This window comes from Neodiprion lecontei, chromosome 4 (genome assembly GCF_021901455.1).
Source record: "Neodiprion lecontei isolate iyNeoLeco1 chromosome 4, iyNeoLeco1.1, whole genome shotgun sequence".
Taxonomy (NCBI): Eukaryota; Metazoa; Arthropoda; class Insecta; order Hymenoptera; family Diprionidae; genus Neodiprion; species Neodiprion lecontei.
Genome location: NC_060263.1, coordinates 24,124,631 through 24,149,262, shown reverse-complemented (window position 1 = coordinate 24,149,262; position 24,632 = coordinate 24,124,631). Strand labels below are relative to the sequence as shown.

General features: G+C 41.0%; 2 protein-coding genes across 3 annotated transcripts in view; one reads left to right on the top strand and one right to left on the bottom strand.

The window, feature by feature from the left end:
- Positions 1-10,517, bottom strand: part of LOC107225845 — a 135,035-nt gene extending 124,518 nt beyond the window's left edge. Inside the window, exon 1 of one of the 2 annotated variants that reach the window (XM_046738265.1) lies at positions 10,226-10,517. The gene's annotated coding sequence lies outside the window, so the exon portion shown is untranslated. Of the gene's footprint in view, positions 1-6,017; positions 6,904-10,225 lie in introns of those variants that run through there. The other variant, XM_046738267.1, reaches the window with a different exon arrangement.
- Positions 1-21,296, top strand: part of LOC107225843 (dual specificity protein phosphatase 10) — a 93,087-nt gene extending 71,791 nt beyond the window's left edge. Inside the window, exons 4-5 of the mRNA XM_046738264.1 lie at positions 13,725-14,117; positions 16,943-21,296. Of these exons, the coding sequence (XP_046594220.1) occupies positions 13,725-14,117; positions 16,943-17,256 (707 nt within the window). The 3' untranslated portion in view covers positions 17,257-21,296. The remainder of the gene's footprint in view (positions 1-13,724; positions 14,118-16,942) is intronic.
- Positions 21,297-24,632: the final 3,336 nt, after the last annotated feature.

Sequence of the window (24,632 nt, the reverse complement as noted above, 5' to 3'; positions counted from 1 at the left end):
TCATTCAGCGCGATTAACACCACGTGGCTGACAATGAGTTGTCTCTTCTATGTCATTCTCTCTTTTTTTCTCTACACCCTTTCATCTCGATGCGTGGAACGAACGCGTGTCGTGTGTGCGTGCGATATATACCCATGAATTCGGTATAATAGTCGAGTCACAGACCCGTATGAATGAAGGGAACTGTAAGCGTGTGACATCTGGATCTGTGTGGCGGGTGGGCGGGTTGGTTGGTTGGTTGGTTGGTTACACGCACCGTTGAAAATGAAAGAAACGAGTAGGTACAGGGGGGGAGAAACGAAAAGATAAAAACAGAAGACAAGAACTTGCGGAACAAAATTAACTCTTGGGATGAAAGCGCAACACACTGGCGGATAAGAGGCAAGCCTGTGGCTTTCTGGCCAGCCACGCGTTCATTCGCACGACAATAAACTCATCTGTTATGCGCCTCACTTGGTGACTCACGGAGAAACACCGCGAAGGAACTCACGTCAGCATATATGCGTCGCGAATATACTCTGATTTCTGTTTTCTACTCTCAGGCCAATTCATCTCCGTCTAATCTCGCTCTGTTTTGACGCCAATTTTGAAGAGTGATCCGCCGTTTGCGTACTTATCCAACGGCCATGATGTGATAACCAGTTTTCGCATCCGGAAATTTTTCCATCGTTCGATTGTCCAAGCACAAGCTGGTCACTCGAAATCGCATAAAGTTACGGAATGTCATTGAAAGTCACTTGCAGATTTATTCGTGACATTTGATGCCACGTTACAAGTATTTAGTACTTTGCGATCGGTTCAACTTACCGGAGATCACCTCAGGTTTTATTATATAAAGAAATTGCAAAGTAGGTATGCCATACGAATGGCGATGTGGCCACTTGAAGCCGTGTAAATATCCTTAAAATTGAAGACCACTGGTGTAAATTTAACAAAGTCTGCCCAGTTGTCTTGCCGACAATTTTCTCAGTCTATCATACCGGTCGAATAAACGAATTTCGCACATGCTTCAATCGCTTGACGGATGATACAAAGGTCACAGAATAACGCACTAAAAAATCATTGACATTCTTGTCACGTGAAGTCGCGAAGTATAAATCACGTAAGGAAACTCAAAACATCGTAAAATCATCATTGGATTGCCATGAAGTCATTTCAAATCTGATGACATCATTCGAAGTTACTTGTAGCCACTTGAATTTATACGAAATCTGATGCATAGCCTCTTGATGTCACGTGAAGTTATTCGCGTACACGCCTGAACATACTCGTTTGGGATGGCACGAAGTAGTCCCAGGAAGTGTAAGCTCCCCGTTAGCAGAGTGTTCAACCATTCCTCATATTTGAAATACCTGCGTAGGTATTAGCATTCGTGGTTCAACGTTCCGGGTGTGAAACCCTAATGCAATGACTAGAATGGTTATAAATTGATGGGAAATCGCCCGATAGGTTTAAAAATTGAACGCGGTCGTGCTCTGTGCGATAAATTGAGGCATCGGAGGTCCTACGCGATAAAAAATTCGTCATTCACGCCCAAGGGTACAAGGATATTTCCACGTACGATATTCGCGATGTTACAGCCAGCGAGCAGACTCGCTAACTCACTCGATAAACAGATACGTATAATGATCTCGTTGTCAAACAGTCACACGAGATGCAAATTTTATCGCGAGGTGTGTCACGCGCTCCGCACGGAGTCAGTGAAGATCGTGACATCACGTTTCGTGCACGGAATTATGGATCACGTATTTCATTCAGAGCCATAATACTTATACCTACCGGTGCTTTCGAGTGCGTACGTACGCACGCCGTGTACGCTCATTACCCGTATCCGTGTGCATGCGCCACCACATTCCATCCCACCTTAAGGACAATCGTGTCGTTCTTTTATTCGGTTCCGGACAACACGCGCCCAGTCGTTGATTATCTTGATCGACACTTCGAACGAGACAGAAATGCTCAAATCTCCTATAAAGTGTTCAAAAGAAGTGGTTCGATTCATTCTCATGAATTCAAAAGTCCCAGCTTTCCTCCGAAGAAGAGATATTTTAATGCAAACGATGTTGCGGGTTCGAGGAGGTTGGTTCATCGATGTTGTTCACTGATTTCACTGCGCGAGATAAAACAAATAAGACGTGCCAATTTTTACCCGATCAACCTCCTCAAAAGCTGCGCGGTAGGCAGTCGAATGATTCGCCCAGCTGCCAATAGGTGGCTTTCTTCCTTGAGAAGTTTCATCAAGCTTTCGCGGTCGAAGTAGCTCAAACGCGTCACTGCTTCCCGCGATACGCACCAGTAAATTATATCACGAGCAGATCTCTATTCCGCGGAATCGATCACTTCGTCCGATCGGGGTCAGTCTTGGCATGAGCTTTTTCTGCGCACTCAAGGTTTGAGTAATCGAGCTTGTGTGCCTGTGACAGCTGGGAACATTAGGTATCTGGCTATGTTACGTCGAAAACCTTCCACTCGCTCGAACGCTGATCTGAGCAAAAAGTTGAGTTAAGTAATTGATGTATTTCTACTGTACGTTTGTTGGATTTATCACTTCCCGACGGGCTCGACGTGAATAAATAACTGATATACATATGGTATATCGCATTTGTTTAAACCCGGAATATGTCAAACGTAATGACATTGTATTTTCACAAACACGAAGAGAACACTTGTTCAATTATGTCAGTAGAAGTTTACACATGAGTTACAATACGATTTTGTTACGTTTCTTCACGTTCAATAATATCAACGGAGTCTTATTTATGACAAATGTCTTGTTTACTTCTCGAAAAGTGAATCATCTTTCTCGATCTGTAATATGCGTAGTTTTTAAACATGCGTAAAAAATACCGTTATATGCGTACGAATTTCCGCAACGAACGAGAAAATTTTACCTTTTATAAACCAAGAAAGGAAAAGGTATGAAACAATTGGGAACTCCGGTGAGTTCCAGAGAGAAGACCAGAAATAGTCTAAAATATAAGGAACGCTTGTTTCGAAGTATAATATGTTATTTATAAAAACAGATGTATGACAGCGAATAATGCATCGTCATAGTGCCAAACGTTGCCTGATTGATCAACATTCCTCACATATTTTTTTTCCGCATATGAAAACTGATTAATCATCGCTAGTTCCGGGGACCACCCGCATTATGAGTTCGCTATATTTTTTACCGTTACCGCGATTACAGTCGATTTGTTATTATCGGTGTCTATTCTTTTTTTTTTCTATCTCTCTCCGTGTAACGGAGAACACGATCATCCATGTTTGCCGAGATAACAACGAACTTGCGGGCGTATGTTCTAACCCTTCGCGTGCCAGCCGAACAATCCGCACCTGTAACTTAGGGCTTAGACCTGCAGGTAATGGGTCAATGACTCGTTCGACCCGGCCCACCTTGCCGCCTAATTCCCAAGTCTGTGTCACGCGATGCGTTATCTCCTCGCCGCGACTGCATCGCCGACTCTTCCACAACGCTTGCTCGGCAATGCAGTGCAGCCCTGAAATCAACAGGTTGCGAATTTTTGACGCTACTCATCTGCTACTGCAGCGTTAAGTTTGGAACAAATTTAACTAGGATGGAAATATTCCACGCTAGCTTAATAGCTACTAGAATTATAGTAACTGTCGGGAGCTCGGAGTGAATCCTCATCCATCATCCCTCGACGTGAATAGAGGGAAATGGATTGGCCCAATTTTGAGGAATGATTGCATACTTTTATTCGTGGATTCATTCCGATTGCTCACCATTCGTACATATACTCGTATATATTATACAAAATAAATTCATTCAATGCCTTGTACTGCTAAAATTTTTAACCCCTTCATGACGATATTCAAATTGAACAGTACATCTTCTAAAATTGATTGATTTAATCCGCTTCTTTTTACATATCCATTTAAAATAAGTGTTTATCGGGCCACAAACGAGTCTAAAAAGTGGAGGGGCACAAAATTAAAACAAATCATTACGGCGTTTTTTTTTTCCTTTCTTTCTTTAGAATTCAATATCAAAAAGGTTACGAGTAAAAGAAGTGATTCATTTCGAACGAATTTACATGCATTTACATATTACAACTTGCCAATTTCACACGTCTCTACTTACATAGCAATAGTTAACGTGCAAAACTTGGTGTCAATATCGCACATACAGATCGAAAAAAATCAAAGAAAAAAAAAACAGAAAATATTTGCACAAATATGGTTGAAGAAGGTAAAAAAAAAAGAAGGAATACACTCCAACTAAAATGAGATATATTTTTCCGATGACTGCATCTTATTTTAACTATACTCGTTGCAATGATTGAAGCTGATTTGCGGGTTCCGCGATGAATAATTGTATAAAAGCGCAGTCATGTTCGTCACGTGTACATTATACCTATATGCGTAATACGTATCTACAGTAAGGCGGCAATTAGTCAGTCTCAACGACGTACCTGGCTAGACAAACGTTTAACGTACCGCAGGTATTACATGCGAATTACACATATACGGTATATAGTATACAGAAAATATTATATACCATATAAGTGATGTTGTTTGATTCACGGATGGTATTCCAGACAGGTACGTGAGATAGCCCGATGAAAAGGTAAACAGTGACGGGAACTTTGGTACACAATCGTCGCTGACAATCAGTGCACAATCCGCATCTGGTCACTTGACTCATTCCGATCCGATGGCGCAAAGTTACGCACATATGTGCGTACAAGGTACGTGGCGTCTAGTCGCTGAATCACCGATTGTTCGGAGCAAGGAGCGATATATAAATGTAGATATAATCCCTGTTGTTGATCGATGCGATACCGTATCTGTATCGGGTAGGATACGTACACCGGTTCGAGTAACATTCCTAAAACTCGGAGGGTGGATTCTCGACGAAATTTCAAAACGGAAATTCCTTTACGAAAAACTCGTCGTACCGATAGTTTCCGAGATACGGAGCTTCGCAGTCGGCCAATCGCGGAGCTGCGTTACCCTTCGGCCACGCCCCTTCGTCTCGCGATGAGTCACGACGGAGCGTCACGATTGGTCAGCTTCGAAGGTCCGTAACTCGAGAACCATCGATGCCACCTTGTCGGCGTAAAATAACTTTAGCATTGAATTTTCACGAGGAATCTACCCTAGAAATATCAACCTTTAATCCTGAATCACCCCCACGCTGGTTTAGTGTACAATATATACACGTCGCCGAGACTAGGGCAGTGGTTATTTCGGGCTGGATTACACGTCTACACCTCAAGTTGATGACGCATTATCGATCCTGCGCTGATGACGTGCGTTATCAGCCGCCTTTGTGGCTACGGATTCTAGAGTCACGGCAAAATTCTTCCAAGGTTATCAATGCTCCGCTGCTTCATTTTCACGTCTCGCAAATTCGTGGACAAACTCTTACACTAATTCACTGACTTCTCATCGCAATAAACTCGCCGCATTATCTCGTCCTCGTGATTCAACTCGTAATTATATTACTTAACCAGATTCCACTTCGCGGTGGTCATCTTAAACTGCCGTTAACAATCACCCAGGTGCCAGGGTGATAATGATATTGGATTGGAATTAACTCACGACGCGCGCGCGTGCACGTGCTTTTTCTCGTCACGTTTCAATTCAGTTAGTATTCCAATACAAGCGTAAAAAAATAAGGAAATTTATGCATTATTATACGCGGGTAAAAATTGAACGTAACAAATTGTCAAGCGGTAATAGTGATTTGAGAGACTGAAACACACCGTAAGAAATACAAAACAATTTGTAACTGAATTTGAAAACAGAACACAGTTTTTATTTTCATTCTAGTAAAAAAACACTAATTAACCAATTTCCATCGACACGATCTCATGTGATTCACCGATTTGGATCGCGTTATATTTCATAAATTGGTATTGATGTAACGAATGGCCAAAAAAGGGTAGAACGACGCTTAGACGTTGAAAATACCCAATTAGCAGATCTTCCTGCCGTTTTAGGTGCGGGATATTTTCTTTGTTCGGCTAGAATGAAAAATGGGTAAACACCGGTGCTGTCTTCCGAGGCCTAAAAGTGACAGTTATTGCATCCCGTTTCACCCGGTTTGCCAGCACAGCATGACGTCATTGAACGACTGCAATTCCATCACTTCCATTGCGAACTGTGCCTTCGCACATATTTTCCTATGACGCGATGCTTATCGTAGAAATACCACAATTTAGAGTTTTATTGTTCATCGGAGTTGGTCGAAGCTCGTAATTAAAATAACTGAGATCCGGTTGAATCACTAATCGGTAAACTAGGCGATAGGCAAGAAGGTTGCGAACGGATCGTCCGATTAGGCGCATACTTGTGTAAAAGGTCATAGCCAGAAGGCCTGTTCCAACCACAATGACGCCACCGAGATATATCCAGCGTGTATAAAGCAGCAGATTCAGAGTATCCAGGAATCGATTGCTCACCGAAATTCCACAAGTTTTAACAAGTATGACGGACTAATAACACACTTATATCTACTATAACGTCATTATTGTTGTTCCAAATCGAGAGTAAAATTGACAATTACGGTATGTGTATAGTTGGACGTATGTTGTTAGACGTGAACAGATACTCGCGGAAGATTTTATCGTACTGTGAAGAAGAAACACGCCTCATCCTATCCGCGACGCCTGTATTATTTATTAAAAAAATCCTCTTTGCGTATGTTGTAAAATATGTGCCGACTTCGCACTCTCTGTAAAAGTACTGTCCACGATTTATGTGATTCTTCATGCGAATGTTAACGTCTCAGTTCTGGGAAGAGGCAAATAAGAAATAGATTTTTTTTCACTCGTTACGGAATGATATTTCAAAAGCATTCAGCTTCGTCAAATTACTTTTTGTTCGGGCTCGCAAACAGTGCCAATTTTTCACCGCTTCTCCTGAATTCATAAATCACAGTCCAGATCGACTTGCGTAAGTATATGCTTGTAAATGGAAATTTTATCCAGAGTTCAATTGATCCGTGAACTTTTCGGAAGATGATAATGTTAACTGACAGAGGAAGCTTGCGCGCACGATCATTGAAGATGTAGAGTTTTTCTCGACTATCTCAACATCTGCAAAAACAATAAACAAGTAGACAGCATCTAGGAGTTTTTTTGTACAACATACGCGTACAAGGCTTTGTTTTGAACAAAGCGTATACAGTGGCTTACAAAGCAATTTATAACTCGCTATTCAGAAGACAGTGTTTTCTTAGAAATAATTATCATTGATATGTTTGTCCGTGTATTGACATAGAAAAGATGATGACAGATTTTTATTTTCTCTCAAGAACCGACGACATTCAATCGAACAAATTGCGTCTCCGAGTGTGCTACAGTCATTCATAGATACGATCGGTACTCGTAACGTCATATTTATGGATAAATTCCCGTAAAAGTAGGAACTAATTAGTAAATCTGTGTATCAGTTTATTCCGCTTTAACGCAAGGCTGGAACCAGAGGTTACACGCGTAAAGAAAAACGACACTCGTCCAAGAAAATGTTGAGGTTTGTTTTTGATACGTCATGTCGGGACACGCACTGTACGCACGACGATGAATCTCGTCGTCGTCAGAGCTTTGAGAATGCGAACGAGAGTAACGCGTGGTTCACACGCGCATCAGACATGAAGTCATACCATGGCGCTAATTTTTTTCCGAATTCGTTACTCATTCGTTCCTGCAATTTCTCAGTCCGTCAATGCCGAGCCACCCTTTTCGAACGCACCAAGTCACAGGTAAAAAACAGCTGCGTATGGGACTCGGGCATTCCCGCGCAGAATGTGATTGTTACACATGTGTAGACGATAGATCCGTGCAGGTGTAAGATAGACGTGGGGGATTACCGCCAAACCAGTTGGCGTATTTACAACAATAAGTAATATGACTATAACCATTAGCTGGCAGTCTCCCGTGAACTTTAAACAAATGTTGTACCTAACACCACGCATCATGGAACGCAGGCTGAGAGTGTGGCCTTTGTGATGTATGAGCTTGTAAAATTGATGTAACCCACACACGTGGATATTTGATTGTTGGGTGATTTGCTGAACAAGAAAAGCCCGACGTCATAATTCATAATCGTATCGACGAACAGAGCCGGGTGTACGGGCACCTTACATCCGCATTCACATTTCTCGTAACCACAACTATGTGCGTTCAATGTTATATACCTATGCGTGTTGTGTATAATGTATCTTTGTAAACGCGCATTTTATGCTAATGATACGTGGCGTGCTGATGAAATGGAACCTGTAACGTCATTTGTGCGTACCTACAACAATATCCGTGCGCAAATGCTGTTCTACGAAATTTCATCTCATTCGCCCATCGCGGGTAAAATTTTATGCAAATTCTTTGTTGTCGCTGTAAGGACTGTAAGACAACGTTTAACGTATCGCGTAAAAAAATTATCGTGTGCTTGGTCATCGGATCGCTGTTTACATGTTCAACGGTCCATTTTTTATTTCTTTTTCCTTTATTCTTGTATCACGGTACGTGCGATTTTCTTCCTCTACGAACAGACGATGTTTCCTGACGCATTGAATGCTTTCCAGTCCCAAGCACAGATGCAATATTACATAGACCTTAAGGACCTTGCGATAATGCGCTTATATAAGTATATGATTCATGATCCAAAGTGCAGGAGATTCGATTGATTCAACCACGTTGCAGAGAAATCAAATTCACGAATCTGTTTTATGCTTATAAAAGTTTCGTATAAATCATCCGTCGCAGTATAAAGTTCACTTTTTGAAAGAATAACGTACGTAATAAGTGAATGCGGAGATGTAAGATCATTTATATTATACCAAATACTCCAAGTTCTAGAGTAGTTTCAAATAAATCGTTTATTCGATTTAAATAGTTGAAATCTTATTCATTCGTATCAATGATAGTCACGCCGAATAGGTGAGTTTATTGAAATTAACTAATCAACTTTGTCGTCGACTAGGAATAACTTGAATTCTAGGAAACCAGTTTCAATCCAGAGAACGTGAAAAAGAAATAATAATAATCAGGGACTAACAATAAAAGAGAATCGACGAAACAGGATGGTTGTTAACTTAATTCGACAAAAACCGACCAGTTCGAATATCTCAATCTATCGTTAGCTTGCAGATTGCAGCTCTGGCCGGAAGGTACGCGATATTTATTCATTCGGCAAAAGCGTGCAGACGCGAATTGAATAAAATTGGAAGCGGACACAGAGATCTTGTAAAATTTCATACCACTTATCGCGTTATTTTTGATTATTTACCTGTACTTAGCGTACTTGTACGTTAATATTTTGACCAAAGCCTGTACCGCTGTTTCAGATATCGAAGCAACGTTATTTTCGTACGGTGATCGATAGTTAAATAAATTACCCCAAGATTGTAACTTCTCGGATACGTTTTATAAATGGTTTGTTAGTAGGGGATAAGCCTGATATAATCGATTTAAAATACCATTCAAAGCGAACAATGAACAATCGAAATGGATACCGAGGCTTCCGCGTATGCACGTTATACCTACGCTTCGTTCAGTAAAGTACATCACGCATTGCCTCAAAAGAAACTATGTTGTATACGGCCTCGTTAGCAGCTGCGTGTTCCGTTGAAGAAACTTAAAACTACCCTCCGCATAGGCATGCATTGTATATCATTTTGTACGCATGTGTAACGCCGAAGTCCTCTACGGAGAATAACTCGAGAAGACCGTTCAGCGTGTCCAACAGAGCGATCCTAAAATCGCGCCAAGTACGAACGCGTTCGCGCGATGCGGAATGCGCAATGCCGCTGCGTGATTCACAATCAGACCGAGTGCACGCGCGAATACTGAAAATGGGAATAAAATAACAGCAAATGAGGCAAAGTGCAAATTCGAAGAGCGTGACGCAGTCTGCGTTACGATAACGGAAAAAACGTGGAGCGTCTCAAGGGGGTGCCCTAGACAAATCTATTACGATTTATGAAAATTTATCAGACCGTTTCCGTTCAAAACATCGTATAGAACGGGACTGTGAGTTTTCCTTTCGCGTTTGAAATACGTAAACTTCGATATTCGGAGATATACCCGTCAACGTGGAAACGGACCAGGGCGCCTCCTTAATGTTTACCAAACGACTGGTTTCACAACAAGGTCGTTTCGCGTAGGTACGTTTGAAAATACAACGCCGGTTGGAGGTGGGGCAGAGGGTCACTTTTCCTCCTCTTCTCTCACAGGCACGCAAACAGTCGTATACATACCTAATTCGCTGGACCCACGTAGCGGCGGACATTCGGCGACTACACGCAACACGCACACGCGTCAGTCGACGTAAATACGCGCATACGGAACGCGTAGCGTGCAGAGTAGAGGAACTTGCAGGGAAGAGCCGCTGTGAAGTCCGGGCGTCGTGCGGTTTTGCGCGTGTGAACGGTGCCTCGTGACGTCACGGACCGCCCAGCCAATCGCGTCTCGACTACGTGACTCATCGCGCGGCCGACGTATACGCGGAGAGAGAGAGAAAGAGAGAGAAGAAAAGAGAGAGAGAGAGAGAGAGAGAGAGAGAGAGAGAGAGAGAGAGAGAGAGAGAGAGAGAGAGAGAGAGAGAGAGAGAGAGAGAGAGAGAGAGAGGGAACGCTTTGGCCCGACCGAGTCACAACCTCCCGTTCGGTGAGCGAGCGGCACCGAGAGCGCAGAACACTGTGAACACTTTGCCAGTATAAATCTAATCGAGTCCGACTGACGTTCGGGCTCAGAGGACGGACCGAGACAACTTTCGTGTTTATTTTTCCTCGAGACTCATTGTCACAGTGTTGTTTTGATGTGGTGTTGATTAACGGAGCAGATAATTCGCGCCGATCAGCGAGATATTTGTTGTTATCGACGTGATAGTTTTAATATCGTTGTCGAGCATATAAAAGGAGTAAAGCTAGTGGTGGAAACGAGATATATCCATGTCGTTCAGCTGAGGAACATTCCGAGTGTTGGGTTGGGACTGTATTGACTCAACGATTCTCTACCGTTAAGCAAGTTCGTTCCAAGGAGATTTTCGTACGAACGGGCACCGAGATGAGGATTAAGAAAGAAGCGCCTTGCCTGGTGCTCCGCCTTGTTCCGTTGGATAACATCGGGTCTTGGGGTATGTTTATCCTGTATTTGTGAAATCTAGTTGGCGAAAACTTTTCGAGACAGAGAGAGGCAGAGAGTTTCTCTTTCGGACGCGAAAGGCGCGCTCGTTCGCACCTGTGATCGGACCGTTTCGAATCTCGAGTCAGGCTCGTTCGATTCACCGTGCTCAACGAGGGAATGAAAACAGTGGCGTAATAGCAAACTCTACGACGATGTCGCGATGAGTCAGAATCAGTGAGTCGCACGCGTTCCGTTTAAGATACCGAGGACTGTTGACCGACCGCCGATGAGTCGACCGAAGACGTTTTAAATATCGCCCCGGAGTCCTCCTTTGCCTTCTATGATTCGATAAAACACCTAATAGTCTGTTTACTACACGCGACGGGTTGTACTTTTGTCATTCTTCCACTTCGGAAGTCTCGTGTGAAGAACGAAGACAGGGAAACTATCTGATAATTAGTCGTGGCGATACCGTGTGTGCTTTACTTACCAGTGTCTAACATTAATCGGCTCCTCGTCCATTTCCCGCCTGTTACTATTTTTTCTCATCATGCAGTGCGCGAGTCGGTAACGCGATGCCACCGTATAACAATTCTTCAATGAAACGTGCCGTTTCGGACAGCGCGTTGCACACCGCCAGAAGGAGGCCGACGCTCCTGATTCCTTGTGAATTGAGATCGGGTGAGAAATTTTCGCGGTAAAACCAAAATGTTTCACGCAAACGTCGTCGCGAATGTTACTTGAAGGTGTCCCCGCGTGTCTCGGATTATTTCAAACACACGCCAGCTAACGCGTTTGTTTGTTTACCCGGCATGCCCTTCGTTTTCTTTTTCATCTTGTTCTCGACGGCGACGTGGCAACGGGTTGTTCGAACCCCCGCCCCCCGTATTTACTGCTTCCGAGTCCCCTTTCTCAATTCTCATGCGCAGGTATTCGGTGACGAAAAAGTGAGACACGCGGTGTATATAGAGGCGAAGTTGGCCGATGGCGTGTAGAGCCGGATTGGCTCGGTTTTGTGGAGGGAGTCGCAACGGCAAGTGACTCATCGCCGGCCCAGGCCAGGCCTTGCTGTTACGGGCTGCAGGTCAGGATAGGAGACGCATTTAGCCCACATTTATTCTCTTATTTATTTATCCACTTGTTCGTGCCGTTCGTCTTATTCCTACATCCTTACACACCGTTGTTGTTATTTCAGCTTCGTTTTCACGGTCAATACTCGGGCATAATCTCGTACCATGTTTTAAATTTCCAAGATTTTTCGGATATCGAAGCAGCCTCGAAATTACCTTACGAAAACTTGACAATTTTCTAACATCAAATTTGTGATCGTCAAACTTACCCCGGAGTTTTGTGAAAATTTCTTAACCACAATCCCAACGGAGGCTTGTACTTCGACGCGAGTTTCACGATCGGCGGCTATGCGCATCGTTGCATCCTGAGTCGAGTCGAATCGAATTGTGTGGTAACCGTAGGATCCTTCTAGAACCGTGGAATTCGAAGAAATCTTGGAGGTATCGGCTTGCTTTAACATTTCACGGAGATCCTCGTACTTCAGCGTCAAAATCCAGTATGGCGGCGATGGCGGCCCAGGCACCGGCTAGCACCGGCCTCGCGATTCTCTTGTTTTTCTTCTTTTGTTTTTCATCTTCGTTTGTTTTTTTCTCCGTAGCTGTAGGAAGACAGGAAGGAACCGTTTTGTTGATGAACGGGAATTAAGTTGTAGCTAGACACATCGACGGATATGCATGCTCGCCTGTTATTTAACGATCGTTTTCATATACGGTTCGCCGTCATGTCGGTTGAGCACGATGTGTTTATCAATGCAACTGCCGTGCGCCAGCGCCTGTGAATGCATATCTACCGGCGGCAATAATAGCTAGATATGATATGTCAAATTGTTGTAGATGGACGCACACGTTACACATGTATAAAGATATATAATATATATTAAATAACATATATATATATATATATAAAATATATATACACGTTTGTATATGTAACGAATACGCGAAAGCGAAACTCGCTCTGCGGCATGGCGATTCGCGCATGCCGATGAGTTTACTAATTAATCCCGCAGAGCGTAATCACTCTATGTATAGACGCAGTGTGCAGCATGCGTACAATATAACGTGTATTTATACGTGAATCACCGTGGAATGGGAATTCACAATGAAGAATTCTTCCAACTAGTGTCAGTCACCTAATTGGCACGTTATCTTTCCTCCGCCAACCCCATATATGTATAATGTAATATATATATACGCATTACGCATTAACGAACCTTTTTTTCATTCATACATGTAACTACCTCGTGTCCTGTCTCGTCGCAGACTGCAACGTTTTCATTCGATTACCTTTTCGTTACTTTCGATAGTTATGAACGAAAATTTAGGAGCGATTGTGAAAATGATTCAAAAGGTAGGACATACAAATTGGAATCTTCAGTAAACTTGAAATTTGTCTGATTTCGATTTCAAATTCATTGTTAATAGAACATCGCAATAATTATTCCGAAATTTGTTAATTATATATATATATATGTATATTTTTTTTTATTGTTACGAGTGTATACAGCAGCGTAACACGAAACCCCGACTGATGGAAACGTCGTTTCGATTACTGTTGCAGGTGGTCACAAAGAATTTCACAGACGGCACAGAGAGCTCTGCGAAGACACGCTACTTCCGCCAAGCGGTTCCGCCGCCGGATCTTCGACCGTTAGCGGATGTCCGAGTCCCGGACCGGGATGCCCGATGCTGGGTGGACCGCCGACGCCGCAACCCGCCGACATAGACAACCACCCCGCGTCGAGGGTGTTGCCGTTCCTCTACCTCGGCAACGGCCGCGACGCGGCCGACCTCCAGCTCCTCAGAGCTCTCGGGGCTACCCGCGTTCTCAACGTCACCTCCCAGCTTCCTGGATACCACGAAGAACGCGGGATTACCTACCGCCAAATACCCGCCTCCGATTCTGGCCACCAAAACCTCAAACAGTACTTCGAGGAGGCCTTCGACTTCATTGGTGAGTTTCATCTCTTTGCGAACCTATTGCCAACTCGGGTGATTAGCATTGTCCCAGAAGTGCTCGGTACTACGAGTTCTACGAGTCCTGGTGAAAAACCGAGTGAGAAACACTGGATTCCTCTTTGCGTCGTTGAATATCGAACGTGGACAGATTATTTGATTTCTTATTCGTTGCAAATTTGATGCCGGTAATGGACGTATGTAGTAATGATCTTTACTACAGTAAAATATCAAATGAATTGAAAATCTAACAGATAAATCATTGTTTTTTTTTTCTTTTGTATATACATTCTATGGGAAAGATGGGAACTTCTGTCACAAGTTTAAATTCGAAGTTGATATACCAATACATTTCCCACGTTGTAGATTTCGTTATTATTTACTATTTGGCAGCCGCATTTCTGACATACATATTATATATGTATAATGTATATCTCATTCGAACGATTCAAATACCTCATAGACTGAGTTACGGATTCACCAAATGGGGAAGACACGTGGTTAAAATGGTTAGATAGTTTCCATTGCAAACACTTTGACGAAATCTTGTGTAAAAACCAATTTTCATCCAAGTATTTGCCAGAAGTATATCTGAGTCATTGAGATTGTACTCTGCGCAAGCATGATGCGGCGATGATGAAAAAACAATTTACATTCGGGAATCTCGTCGATCCTGTTCTCGGGAATGGTACAATATCACTGGAATAGTCATCAGAAAACTTGGATGAGTCAATTTTTATCTCGAGAAATATGCGGGTTGATTGGCGTGCCTCTGGTACATGGTGTCAGAGTATTTCATTTGTCATTTTTTTAAAGAACGTTGTTATTCAGCTTGAAAAAAAAATCATTCCGGTATGCAAAGATCGGTATTATATATAATACATATATACTAAAACATAGTATGAAACAAGAGAGTAATTATTTCCTGACAACGTGACGAAGTAAAATTAATAGAACGAAAGGAAGAAAAAAAAGAAATATCTATAAATTCGAAGAATTACTTGCAGTAACGATTCCAAGAAAGTTGCGAACGTGCTACGAAACCTTTTTCCTCCCTTTTGGCAAATAACAATTTACCCGCTAACAATAAAAGAATTATACGAACGATATAAAAACTTTGAAGAAAAAAATTGTTACAACGGTTTTGAGGGGCGGTCCTCTTACTTGACCCGCCGGGTGTTGCCGTCGCACTTACAAACATGCATGCATACACGTGCAGAGAATGGGGTGGGACAGGGTATCTCTTGCACCGGGCAGACAGCCACCAGTTGCGCGTTTTGATCCCTCGTTTCCGCGCAGCCCTTGCCTCCGTAGCTTGCACCACACGCGGTGCAGCAGCCCGAAAGCCTGCGGCGCACACACTCACGCGTGTCACGCTTTTAAAAACAGGCGCGGGCTCCGGGAGAGAACTGGCCCGGTGAGTCACTCTTTCGTGAATGGCCCGAGAAACGGGGAACGGAGAAAGAGAGAGATGGAATATGTATACACGCATGCATGTGTACATATGCGCGCTTGAACGCTCTTCCGCGCCCTTCGTCGTTCAGGCTCCTCTCGTTCTGTCCATCGCACGGTGAATGGTTCGCCGGAAACGGGTGGTTACACCCCACTTCCGGTGGCCTAGCCGCCGCCTCTCTCGCTACAACGAGCAGAGCACGTGGAGCGCGGACACGAGCATCGCAAGTCCGTTGAGATACGGCGTTTCGAAAATGAGAATGGATTTTAGATCGTCATTTTTACGACCGTTGACCTGCTTTCTTCGTTCGTGATCAGAATTTTTGCTTTTCCCCGATCTTGGACGATACCGTCGTAATTGATTTTATTTTTCCGACAATCTGGGTGCAAATTATTAATGTTTAATTTGTACTTCGTATTGAATATCTCGGTATTAGTTTTGTCTCTGTTATTACTGTTATTCGATTCTTGTTGTGTTCAAGTTAAAGTAAACAGAACAAAAATTGGCAACGTAAGTTCGTCGTCAAACGTGCAGAATCGGCCAGTCAAGGGAGATAGAAAGAAGGAAAGAAAGAAAAAAGAACCGAAATAAATTAAATGGCCCCCGTTGTACGCGAGCTAAAAGTGTCTTAGGCAAGTATCCGACATGTGCGTCGCGCATAATACGCGTTATAGCAGAGACGAAGGAAGGATGCGGGCGATGCAGCAACGGCAGTCCATGCAGAGCTTATACTTGGAATGACTCACCGGCGCGATATGATAGCGGCGTTCCCTCGTGTTATGTAACTGGATCGGTTGTTTGGGTTACGTGACTGTTTCGTTCGTTATATGCGTATCGCCGTCGTCGTTGTATCGTCGGTCCACAATTTTCTAGATTTGAATCACTGCGAAACAATTTGTACAAGTATTTCCATTCAATCGACAATATCAGAGCTACACGAAATTGGCCAGCTAATTTCTTGGTTGCAGGATGTTTCCGTTGGTGGAAATTACGCGTTATCCGTTTTTGCCGTTTTCTTCTTCGGCGTGAAATAGAAGTGGATAAATTTGAACTCCTGCAAAAGAATGTATCGCCATAATAAAATCGCAAGCGTGCCAACGGCGGCCATGTTAGTTTTGTCCCAACGTTCGATGTTTAAATAAATTAACAGAGGAAACTCGGTCTAGAATTTATATTATGTACACAGTTTATGATTTTATTCAATCGTTTACAAGTTTTGTTTCGAATTATCGTCTGCTGGAAATCAGACTGTAAAATTTCCTACCTCAACTGTAACCTAGATCATAATACACATGGTGTCGAGAAATTTAATAATAACGAACCTGCTTCAACTTACGACTAACAGATCTGTTTGTATTTCTTTGTTGCAGAAGAAGCGCGTAAAACCGGAAGTAGTGTGCTGGTGCATTGTCAGGCGGGAGTATCGAGGAGTGCAACGATAGCGATAGCGTACATAATGCGTCACAAGCAGATGTCGATGGTGGAGGCTTACAAGTTGGTGAAGATGGCGCGGCCGATAATAAGCCCGAACTTAAACTTCATGGGACAGCTTCTGGAGCTTGAACAAGGTCTTCGGGCAGCCGGCGGAGTCGGAGCGCCCCAAGAAGAACCGAAGAGCTGCCATCAATGCAGGTGGAGTCATCAGCAGAACAGCGAGGAGGTAACGTCCGGCTGCAGCGTATGAGAATATGCTCTGCGTTCGGGGCTTGATTCCGAAGGGAATACGCAGCCTCGAATTATTGAACAAATCTTACAGTTACTGCATATGGCCGCTTAATAAGAGATAAGAGACGACGACGATTTGGATAGGGAGTGGTACACGTGACGGGTGATCGGGAGGGGGAGAACGGGATGAGAGAATTTAAGAGAGGCGAGATGAGGACGAGAAGGTGAAGGAGAGAACGAGGGAGGAGCGGAGCGAAGGAAAAGCGTCAGAACTACCTTACCTTAATATACCTACATGAACTACATATCCGGGATCGCGTTTGTGCGAAAAAACGCTAAATCTTGAGCTAAATATGTGCCTTGTTCGCCTAAGAACCGAAAGGCTGATCACTATTAATTTATTAGCGAGAAAGCGAGTATATGTGAAAGATAAAAGAAAATAAAGAGAGAAAAAAACAAAACGATTGGGAGACGAAACTATACGGGAAGATGGAAGAACCACATTTGCCTTATAGATAACAAGATACAAAATACAAGAGACAAGATACAAGAAACAAGATGGGAAAAAAAGTAAGAGAAAGGAGCGATTTGCGTGCGTGTTTAAAGTATAATGTGAGTGACGTATCACGCGCGCCAAGACGCGTTTTACCTTATATGATAATATGTAATTTATTGAATGAAAAATGATACGAGGAAGAGAAAAGATATAAGAGAAATTACAGAGTAGAAAAAAAAAAAACGACAAGTAAAATCTGTTCAAAAAATTAAAAAAAAAAAAAACAAAAAAAAAACAAAAAAACAAAAATGATTACAAAGTAAAATATTTTTTAAAAATTAATTATGTTTGGTATGTTAAATGAATGATTGCAAGACCACCAAATGTGTCAATAGACGGTGACACAAAAGAAGGGTAGCCAAAACGGTGCAGCGGTGTGACTGCTGTACGATGAGGTTCGTGATCGAGGAATCAAAGAAGTTAAGAAAGAAATCTGGGATCATTTGACTTTTGGCTGAACTTGGAGTTCGGAAATATAGTCTTCATCGATTAGGCGTAGATATTTTTGCAAACAGATTGAATTTTTTTAACTGAAATACATAAATAGTACTTTGAAACGAGCTTCGAGCCTTTTGTTGACGAGTAATTTACTAATTCTGGTTGTGAGGCGAAATTTTTTTCTCTGGACCTTTCTAAAAGGTCGACTGAACCAATTCGCATTTCGCAGACACACCGCTCTGATAAAATTGATGGAAAGGATTAATTAAATGCAGAGGTACTTATTGATAATTATATTGTTATATACGTAGAAAAAGATTTGCCAGTTGAACAAAGCTTTTACCTGCTGTCACGAATCATTACAGCTACATTAGATAAAAAAATCACATACTCGTCTTATGAAACGATTTCAATTTCGGGTTCGACGATGACTTATTTTACCAACTCGCTGAATATCATGGCGGTAGAATAAATCTTTATTCAACTGACATTTCGTCCCATATCTCCCTTACCGCGTGACGAAAGACTGAGTATACTTTGCGAAAAAATATAATTCATTTGGATGACTAATATCGTACAATAATCGCAAAATTGTATGCACCGATTGGCTGATTTATAGTGAAATACATAATCGAAGATTGTACGTTGCATTGCAGTGTGGTGTGGTGAACACGTCAATTCTTGTGTATTCAATTTTCATGAAATTGCTTCCTTGCTTTCAATAACCTTCATGGTACGATAATTGTAGAGAAATGTCTATTAGATGTCCTTTATTGTTTAAGCAAGTGTTTCTTCCACGATATTCAGAAAAAAATCATTGAAAAACATGCAGTTTTTTTTTTTTTTGCCCCTTGTGCGAATGGGTTGTTTTTGACGAACATCTTAAGACGGCTGCAACCGTATAATGATGCATGCTGCTCCGCACGGGCATTCTTGTCCACTGCAGACATATCCTATCTGGCGTGGCGGGTGTTGGCAGTAATTATTATTAAGCATTAACGGAAGGTTGAAAAATTTGGATGCTGTCGACAGTTACGGATCACCGACCACTCTTGGAACGCGCGCACCCTTCGATTTTGACGTATGATTAGAAGTTTGGGTGGTCGTTAAATTTTGGCATCTACAACGTCGATAATATGAACAGATCTTGCAGATGCGTACGGGTTGTAAAACTTGTTGTAACATGTGTTTGCTGACAACCGTGCGTATCTGTAATATGTATAAAGCGTATATTTTAGATTTGAAACGAGAATTTGCTATTTCAGTCAGGTGAAGTGAAATGTATGATTATGATAATGATACGCGCATAAGATATCAGGTAGTACACATCGTTAAATGAATAAGATATGTAAAGTTTTAAGTGCGATGAAATAGAGTAAAACGAAGAAAAAAAATAATAGAAAGGATAAAAATATTGGCGGCATAGTCGTACGACGGAGGCCCCTTATCTAGTCGTTTAGTTTGTTGGGACTAATTATTTGAGTGTACATAATAATAACTGTAATAATAATAACAATAACGAATAACGATTATTATTGTAATGATAATATTAATAATACATAATGTTAGTACGATGTGGAACACAATAAGGAAAGAGTAAGCTTATTATAAGCTCCAGTGCGACGAAATTATTGAATGTGGAAGTACAGAGATGAATGTATAATGATATAGGTATAATAATGATAATAATAATGTATACATATACAGAGACATACGAAGGAGAAATTGTAAAAAGAAAAAATGAAAAATGATTGATACTAGAGAAAAAAGAAAAAAAAAATACAATCATTCAATCAAAGGCTGTGTGTAAAACAAGCGAAAGAGATCGCGATCGTGTCACCGGCTATGCACGACCCCGATGGAAAGAAATGGAGACCAATTTGCTCTGTTGATATTTCTAAACTCTACGTACCTATACACATATTACGCGAAAAGACTTTAATCCGTAATACACGTCGTTATATACTTATGCATAAATGCTTCCTCTAATTCGTTGCACCTGTTAACAGAAAGCATGTAAACAAACCGTTGAAAGTTTGTCGAAATTGCGCCAAAGAATGGTGAATGGAATGGAGTGTTGGGGTCCAACATATTCTAAACACACCATCTGGTGGCAGAACGCATACCGAATACACTCGCAACATGGTTGTGTTTAATTTAGTGTACATAAAAAAAAAATCTTCTCTTTTGTCTCGTATTTTTTACTCTATAAATAAAATCAATGTAATTCAAATAAAAGCCCAAAATTTTTCACGAATATTTCCGTGCCTGGATGGTAATTTTTTTTACAATATGTAACATTGCATTATACCCCAAATATCTATCAGCTGATCAAACTCTTCGGTGCCATATTGGATCAGCCACTCATATGTTTATGTTGGATCCCAACTGGACGACGATTCATTTTATGCGTAGATTAAACCACCAACGGTGAGCGTTTTCTCGGTTTCAGTATAATCGATACCTTTGCTGACAATTTTTAACGTTTTCATATTAAATATTAGCGGTGTCCAGCGCAAGCGTTGGCGTTTCTTAAGCTTCGTTGCAGTATCTGATTCACCTACTTGAAAGGGTTTAATATTGTTAACTTGGTACGCGTGATTCGTTTCGGTTTTTGTTTTTCGGAGTCTGCTTATCTGTGCAGGTATATACGCACGTAATTCGTGATTAAGGTAACGCGAAAACGAGAGAGACCCACAAACTCACACAATGAAATGGTTAGAACCGAGTTTCTATTTCGGTTGGGGATAGTATCAGAGGCGTATGTTTTTGAAAGAAACGTGCCTCTCGTCGTCAGTTCTCCGTTACGTGGGTACTTCATGGCTGATCGTAGTCCTCGAGTTTAAAGACAGAGTAATTATTATCGACGAGCCGTCGGATTGATTCAGTTAGACTGCACCTCTGCTGATCGGATCGGATCCCAACGATTTTGTAACATATAATTTTACGGTATATATATATATATACAGTTGTATAAGCAGTTATACACACTATACATTATAAGCATTGTATTATATATCAAAATTTATTTAGTTATTTTATGAATAAAAATCCAATCTCTATTACTCCGGTTTTCATTTCCCGTTTATTATTTCATAAAATTATTTGTAAGCTAACTTTTTGCGGAAAGTGATTGATGGTCCTTTTCAATAATCAATATCACTGTTGGTCACTTTAGTTTCTCCAATCACAATTACGGTTAGAAAATATTTTCGCCAACGTTTGGCACCTAGGCAATTTTCTTGTTTCCATGAAGAAAAGTGTGCTAGTTAATCGTAACCTAATCACAAATGCCTAAAATTTTAAATGCCTAGAATCGTTGGGGAAATTTGCAGTAGTTTGGAATATTTTGCGAATTGCGGGATAGTTTTGTTTTGAGATACTTTTTTGAAGAATACGTAAACATGCAAATTCTGTTACGGATCAGCTAGATGTCAGATAAGTAACTTTGGAGTTTCAATGAAGAAAAATTTTCTTGTAATTGGCAAATATGTAAATGTTTGAAAAAGTGTAGAGTAATCTTGAAACCTTCGGATAACAAATTTCGCAGTTCCAGACAAATTTTAAAAATAAATATGGTAGGGAAAAAAATTTAAGGAATTCTCGTACTAAAATCTACACAATTTCAAATCTGGTACTAAGTTAGTTTTATATATTGACATTACTAATTATTTCAGTCACTTTTTAGACTACTAAAAATTTAGACTTATTAAACATATTAGTGGCTCCAGTACTGTTTTTCCCCCTCAGCAATGAGTGGGAAGCCTGCAATCAAAATGAAACATTTCGCAGTGCATAATTTTTCCAAAGGGTTTCAGCTTTTAAATGATTTTTATTATTGTAGGACAATGTGATTCAGACAGTATTTATTCACGTCTTTGAGCTTTTCAAACCAACAGTGCTCTCTAACAAAACTGGTGCAATAATTTTTTGCTTACCAGTTACGTTACATGTGGGAGCATTTTTTCTTGCCTCACTTACATTCGTCTATACTTTAAGCAATATATCCTGGCAGACTCGACGCTTGTTAAAATTTTTTACATTCTGTAATGCTTGAAATGACACAAATTTAAAATTAACGTTCGACTGATGGGTCCGTGAAACAGCGTTATCTTGATACTTGAATTATGATGACAGGTTAGAAAATATCGATTCTTCACCTCATATTTTTCAAAGTCAATTACAAGGTTATTCTGAGGAAACATTTTTGCTCTCTCACTGAATTGTCAACCCAGTAACGGATAGAGATATTTGCAGTCTTTAGTTTTCGCGAAAAACCGAATGATATTGTCCTGTGGTCCAAAAATGCCCAGTCTACAAATCAATGTAAATATGGCGCCCACGCATCGCTGATTGCCTCCAAGACAACAACTGTTTCGAAATATATCATTTCATACGATAGTTTATTACATTCTGGCGGGGAATATGGCATGCAATCTTTTTTCGCACATATTCTTATGCCAAAAACGTTGATATATCTCGGGATAATATCTATACGTCTTAACATGAAACAAATATGTTTTGTGTATTGATAGCTGAGGTCTTCCACCTAGACGATGGTACTGATGGATTATTATCAATTTCGAATATTAATATCCGCACAAATGCAGAGCCAAATATTTCATTAGTTTCGCGTTTATATCGTATATTATTCGTGTTCGGTTCCCCGCCTCGATTATGCGTACGCTACCGTTTATTGGCTTAAGTGTGAACGGTTGAATAAAGTCGTGTTTATTATATGCCTTTGCGTATCAGTCACAATGAACACACCGACTGCAATCGTTTGCGGCTCTTCGTAGATAAATACCAAGGACAAACAAGATAATGCGAGTTAAACCGACACGTTCTACGGCGTGACTCAAACGGTGGTGTTACAGTGTTTTTTGCTTTTTTTTTTCTCTTCTAATTACATCGATCCTTCAATAGCGTTTTATTGATAGTGACTAACCGTCGTCGCTTGGAAGAAATACCTATGCGTACAGCCAACTGTTACGTTGCGAGCAAACGGTACATTCCATGCGAATTAAGAAGGTTCAGATTCCGAGAATTATATAGAATAGTATAGTAGAAATATGTTTCAAGATCAAACAAAAGCAAGTCAATCAGTTCACTCGTACGATAATTAATCGATCGTTAAGAAATTTTTGCTAAATTTGCAAACCAATCTGCGTAACAAACTCGGTGTAAAAGTTTCAATAAAGTTAATGAAAATCTGAAAGAAGCTTAGAAGCCGGACGGTTCGTCATCGGAAATGTTGGAGGTCTTCACGCATTGTCGTGGCTAATCGTCATCAAGCCGGTAATTTTCAAACGTCGAATTTCATCGGAATCTGTTGAGTCAGTTTTGGCGTGTACCAGATGATACACGATGCGTCTAAAAATTCTAGATAGTCAATGTGAGAGTGACGAAGCCTTCTAGTTCCGGGACGAGGGTCAGAATTTGGTTTTAAGCTACACATGTTTTCTTACGATGACAAATCTGCAATGCTAACAGCTTGACGATGATCGCAATGCCTAGATAAAATAACCATACTTGCAAACAAGCGGGATGAATAATAAAACTTGGTTTTTTTGGGAGGTACAAGGAACTGTTCATTTTTGTACAATTTTTTTTTTTTAGAGAGATGTAGAAAAGAGTTGAAGGTGATAAGTTAAAAACTTTAGTGCCATTTTCAGAGATTTATCTGAATTCGGTAAAAGTGTTTAAGTACAACGCGAAGACCACTCAATTTTACAATTAGTCCAAAAATTTCACGGTATCAGCCATACAAAGTCGATTTACCGGAATTCAGAATTATACAAGATATAATCTGAACATATTTATGTAGTAATTTCAAGAGAAATTCAATGCGCGTGTTCAGTAAATATTTTTTTACACAATTTTCAAGTCAATTAGTGAAGTCCGCGTTTTTTACAGATTCAAGACACGTATAATAAGCGTATTAAGCTTGAACACTTGTTATTTCGTAACCAGGAATTTAAGAGGTTTGTAACATAAAGTTGCGTCCGCCTTTTTTACCACCGATTTGATTTTCCATCTAAATTTTATCCCTCTCGACAGAATTGTCTTTCCGACACTGTAAATCTACATTTTTATGCACTGCCCAAGCTTGCCTGAATTTTATACAAATGTTCTACAATGAATGAGTGATTGGACCTATTTCCAGTTTGACGATATTGAAACATGAAAACATGAAATTTTTACACAGCATGTGTTTTTCAGTACCAAAGATTGTCTATAAGTTTCGTAGTGGGCGGAAAAGTAGTTCAAAAGTTACGAGCAACAGTTTAAATGAAACTGTGAAATTTCTCATCCATACGTACCATAATGTGGCGGTACGAACGGTGAAAGTTACACAGTCGGTATTACGATACGCGACGCGTCGTTGAATTCTTACCTTG